This window comes from Pseudopodoces humilis, chromosome 18 (assembly GCF_049639895.1).
Source record: "Pseudopodoces humilis isolate 2021_Gansu_Grassland_sample_001 chromosome 18, ASM4963989v1, whole genome shotgun sequence".
In the NCBI taxonomy this organism is placed as follows: Eukaryota; Metazoa; Chordata; class Aves; order Passeriformes; family Paridae; genus Pseudopodoces; species Pseudopodoces humilis.
In genome coordinates, this window is record NC_142217.1 from 12,809,153 (window position 1) to 12,814,152 (window position 5,000).

The window sequence follows — 5,000 nt, forward strand, 5'->3', positions numbered from 1 at the left end:
CCTCTCTTGTTCTGTGCTGGATTGATTACCATTCTGTATTCAGAAACACGTCCTGCTCGCATTCCTCTCCTGAAATCCGACAGAAAATGAGGCATTTATTGCTACAGGCAAAATTTGGTCCAGTGGACACAGTTTACATTTAGTATTTATAGAGAAAGAAATTAAATTATGGTGAAAAGTGAAGCCCTTGACCCCAGAATTAATACCAACCCCATCATTTTCTTATTTCTGTTAGGGCTGTGTAGTCCAAATTCAAGCTACCTTTTAGCTCTAAGCAGAGGCAGGGAGACCATAATTAAACTAATCTACAGGGGGGAGGGAGGGAACAGCAATAATACAGCAGTATCTTGTATGGCATTCAATTAGGTGAATAAATACAGCTCCGGACAGACAGCATAGATTAGAGACTCGACTTCCTTTTTATTTCAATTTTAACTTCCCCCTCTCTCATACCCACACAAACCAGCGCTAGGAAATGTATCATCTTGACTGGATATTTTATAACTGGAAAATCTATTTGTATGTTTTCCAGAGATAAAGTGTCTCTCCCTCTTTCCCCTTCCCCTCTCTCTCCTTTTTCCTTCCTACCTATTTTTATTTCTTTCCCTTTCTCACCCCACCGTGCCTGCCCCCCGACTCCAAGGATTTAATTCCGCACTAACCTCCCAGGAAGATTTAAAGAGTTTCCCCTGTCTGATTTCCCGGCCCGGCCCTTTCGCTCTCCTCTTTGTTAAACGCAAACGCTGCTTCTCCCCTCGCTCCTCTTCCCACCTTCCCAGGGGCCGGGGGGAGCCCTCTCGGGGGTCCCCAGGTTGGGTCCCCCCGGCCCAGGGGACCTCCAGCTCCGGTCCCCGTGGGCTCGGGATGGGAGGGGCTGGGAAGGACCCCCCTCTTCCTCTCTCCTGGGAGCTTGGGAAGTGTTTCTCTAACCGGGAGAGGGCACAAAACTGGGGGTCCCCAGCCCCGCGCTCCGCCGGAGAACCGTCCCTTAAATTATTCACCGGGGGAATCTATCAATGTTTTATCTGGGTGAAAACTTCTATGGAGACGTAATTTAATTAGGAGCAGTTTGGCGGCTGTTTGGGAGCTGTGAATGACTGGCGGGATGAAGCGTGGGGTGTGCGATGGGCTACTCCAGCGGAGAAGGGGGGGAAGGCGAAATGGGAGGGATGTAGGGATGGGAACTTTGTCTGGGTTTGAATTTAAAAAAATGTTATTAGTGGTAGTGTTTGGCCTCCTCTTTAGCGATCAGAGGCTGCTTCTGGTTCTGGCTGCACTCACAATTCAAAGGTTGTGGTTACTGCTGGAGAGGAGGGTGTCCGTGGCCGAATCGATAGGAGATTGCATTAATTATGATTTCGATTGATATGCTCAAATCTCCTCCTAAATGCTGAAAACGGCTCTTCCTCTTTTATTTTTTTCTCCTTCCTTTCCTTCCCGCCCCCCCCCCCCCATTTTTTCCCTCTGCCCCCCTCCTCTCTCCCCTGTTATAGAGCCGGAGAGGAGATGAAAAGGCTTGTAGTTTTAAATTCAATGTGACAGCTCTGGAAAGAGCGGATGATGAATCTCCTATTATTGGATCAGTCTATTTGCCGCTCAATGTCTCTCTGTAATTGGAGCAACATCACTTTAAAGGTTCAGAGAGTAGAGCATTTCTGGTGAAAAATCCCCACAACACGCTGGTGAATGTTTTAAAGGGAAATCTATTAGTGATTTGGCGAGGGGAGGGGACAAGGGGGAAGAGGGTGGGTTGGAGGGGTGGGGGGGAGGCTGTGTGTGTGTAACTCCGACTGTTTAGTATTTAACCGGGTATCAGGCAGATCCGCGCGTTCCCCTCCGCCCCCCCTGCCCGCCCGGCCCCCGCCGCCCTCCTCGGGCTGGAGTTCGTATCAAAGCCCCCCTCGTCGTGTTGTGACAGCTCTGATATTGTTTATTGAGGCTGGATGTCAGGTATAATTAGCAATCGATATGGAAAACGTTTGCTCCCCACACTGGCACGTCTCTGACGTCAGGACCGATTAACGTTTCTTATTGGTCCCAAATTCCCCCAGCCTGAGCTAATTATTGGGAGCCTGATGTTGATAAAGTTAAAGCGCCCGGCGCCCTGCAGCATGAGCCCCTCGCCGCGCCGCCTCCTCCGCCAGCAGCACCCCCGGCCCCAGCCGCCCCGCCGCCAGCGCCCCCAGCCCCGCCGGCACCCCCCGCCCTAGAGCCGCCCCCATGATGGACAGCCGCATCCTGGAGCATCCTCATGCCCAGTTCGGGGGGATGGTGGGCTTCCCTTACCCGCTCGGCCACCACCACGTCTACGAGCTGGCCGGGCACCAGCTGCAGTCGGCGGCCGCCTCCGTGCCCTTCTCCATCGATGGATTACTGAGCGGCTCCTGCGCCGCCTCTGTGGTCAACCCTGCGCCGCTGATCCCCTCCGGCTGCGGGGTGAGCGGGGACAGCCAGCCCTTCAAGCTCGCAGGTAGGAGCGGCCCCGTGTCGCGTGTGTCCCCCCGCCCCCGCCGCCCGCCTGTCGCTCCCCGCCTGGAGCGAGCCAGCGCGGAGGAAGGAAAGCACCGCACCCCCGCGGGCCCACCGTCCTCATCTACGAATTTTGGGGTGTCTCGGGGGGAGGGTAGGAGGCTGTGCTGGCTCCCCGAGGGGGCGGACGGCCCCGCTCCGAGCGCCGGGAGCGTTCCCCGTTCCCACCGGCGCAGGGCCACGCGTGTGCCCTGAACAATAGCGGGCCCGGCCCGGTGCCTTCCCCCAAAGTTCATCGTGTGGCAGGTCGGATCGTACCATTAAAAGATAAAAATAAAAATAATAATGGGAATCACTGGAGTTTGGGGACTGAAAGGCGGTAATTATTATTTTTTTATATGATTTAACCAAAGGGAAGCGTTCTTGCTCCTTCCGTCCCCACCGGCCTGTGGCACCGCTATTGTTCAGCTACTAAAACATTCTGTCGCCCCAACATCCTTCTGGTAAAGCCCGGAGCTGCCCCCCACCGCACCTCAACGAAATACAAAATATTTTTATTACTATTATTATGATTTTTCTTAATTTCCACACCTGGCGGAAAACGTTAGGGGAGGTGCAGCCAGGGCTGAAAATCCCCAGCCTGGAGCTGTACGTAGTCGCAGAGGCTGCGAACATCCCAGCCCCACGCCCGCCCGTGCTCGGGGGGACTGCGGGAGGCCCAGGGGCCGCCCTGCACTCGGGGTCCCGCGTGGAACGGGGCCGTGAGCTGTGACCCACGCAGGTGCTCCGGAGGGGCTGGGGAAGGGAAAGAGGGGGGGGTGTTTTTATTTTTATTTTTTTTTTAATGAAACCTTTGGTGGTTGGAGCAAATATTGGAACTTCTCTCTCTCTCTCTGCCAGCTGAGTGCCTGTGGAGAGCTTCCTTCAGGAATAAATGTTCTGTAAAGTACATTTTCGGAGGAGGCGAGGGCAGATCGGGTTCCTCCCCATTTTTAGCGCAGGTGTGTGAATAATCCCGCTCTTTTACCAACGCTACCGAGCACAAAAGTTAAAAGGCTCCTGTGAATGGCAGGGAGGGGGGGAGAAGGCCTGTCTCCCAGGGACCTGAGGGTATTTCTGCTTTTTCAGACTCGGGTGACCCGGACAAGGAAAGTCCTGGCTGTAAAAGAAGACGAACCCGCACCAATTTTACTGGCTGGCAGCTCGAGGAGCTGGAAAAGGCGTTTAATGAGAGTCATTACCCGGACGTGTTTATGCGAGAGGCTCTGGCTCTCAGGCTAGACTTGGTGGAGTCCAGAGTGCAGGTAAAAAACGTGTCCCCCCTCTTCTTTCCCCCCCCGCCCTCTCCATGCGCCGAGCAGTCCCCGGGGAGGCTTTTCGGACCCTGCTCCGGGACGGGCCCTGTGCGCTTGGGCCGCAGCCCCGCTCCTCCCGGCCCTTTTGTTCCCTGCCTTGCACTGCTGCTTGCTGTCTTATTTTATCATCATTATTATTATTACTACCCTATTTTTTTTTAATATTGCAAAACGAGAAGAGTAGCAACCCAGCCTGGCTTCCCTTAACATTTTTCAGTATGTTTTTCCACTCTAAACATTTTTCTTAAATGAGTCAAGGGCGAGAAAATTAGCATGCAAATATGAGGCTTAATCACGGGCCAGGGTATGCTGGAGAATGTCAATAAAGCTCGTAGGTGCATCGAGAGCGAGTGAAACTTGTAAAACTTAATTTTAACGAGCAGCTCAGGCTCTTGGCGGGACGGGGAGGGGAAGCACCGATCTGCTTCCAAAAAATAACTGGGAAGCGGATGGAGGGATGCGGGGTGGATGTTGGATCTCGGGATGCTGTTTTGTGCCGCGGTGGCTGCGAGCGGGCGGCGAGGCCGAGCTGCGGCCCCGCATCTTGCCGGGACCCGCGGTCGTGCGGGGACGGCTTCGCGTGGGCTGAGTGTGCGGGAACGCGTCCTTAAACCCAGCCCGGGGCTCGGGGACGGTCCCCCCGGGATGAGGCAGCGCCGTTGTCCGCGGTTCCTCCATAGGCTTTGCTTCACGGTGTCCTTCCAGCCGCCATCCCCCTGCCAGAGCCGCCTCTCGCCGTGCTCAGGGAGCCTGCGGAGCCCGGCCAGGGGAAGGAGCCGGGACCGGGCACCGCTATTCCCGCGGTGCTCCCGGGCTGGGGTCTCGGTCCGGCCGGGCCAGGCGCTGCCAGCAGCCCCGAGGGGCCGCGGGGGCCGGGAGGGACGCGTGTGTCTACGGGCTGCGTGGACACCGGGGACCTGCCAAGGCAGGCGGGAGCAGGGCCGGAGCAGAGAGGTTTTAATTTAATTTAATTTCTCTCCTATGATCTCTCCATAATAAACCAAACCAAACCCCGTTTTGGGCTGATCCAACCCCTCTGCTCGGTCTCTCGGGAGGGGCAGGAGGTCCGAAGTCCGCACGTCTGGGCGAGGCACGGTCCGTCGTGTCCCCCCCCGCACCCCCTCAGCTCCAGCAGCTTATTGTGCTGTGTTTATCGCATTTTGCGCGCTGCTGCGG

General features: G+C 55.8%; 1 protein-coding gene across 1 annotated transcript in view; it reads left to right on the forward strand.

Moving 5' to 3' along the window:
• The first annotated feature begins 2,124 nt into the window (after positions 1 to 2,124).
• Positions 2,125 to 5,000, forward strand: part of UNCX (UNC homeobox) — a 4,797-nt gene continuing 1,921 nt past the window's right edge. Inside the window, exons 1-2 of the mRNA XM_088064120.1 lie at positions 2,125 to 2,470; positions 3,598 to 3,773. Coding sequence (XP_087920246.1) covers positions 2,221 to 2,470; positions 3,598 to 3,773 — 426 coding nt within the window. The 5' untranslated portion in view covers positions 2,125 to 2,220. The remainder of the gene's footprint in view (positions 2,471 to 3,597; positions 3,774 to 5,000) is intronic.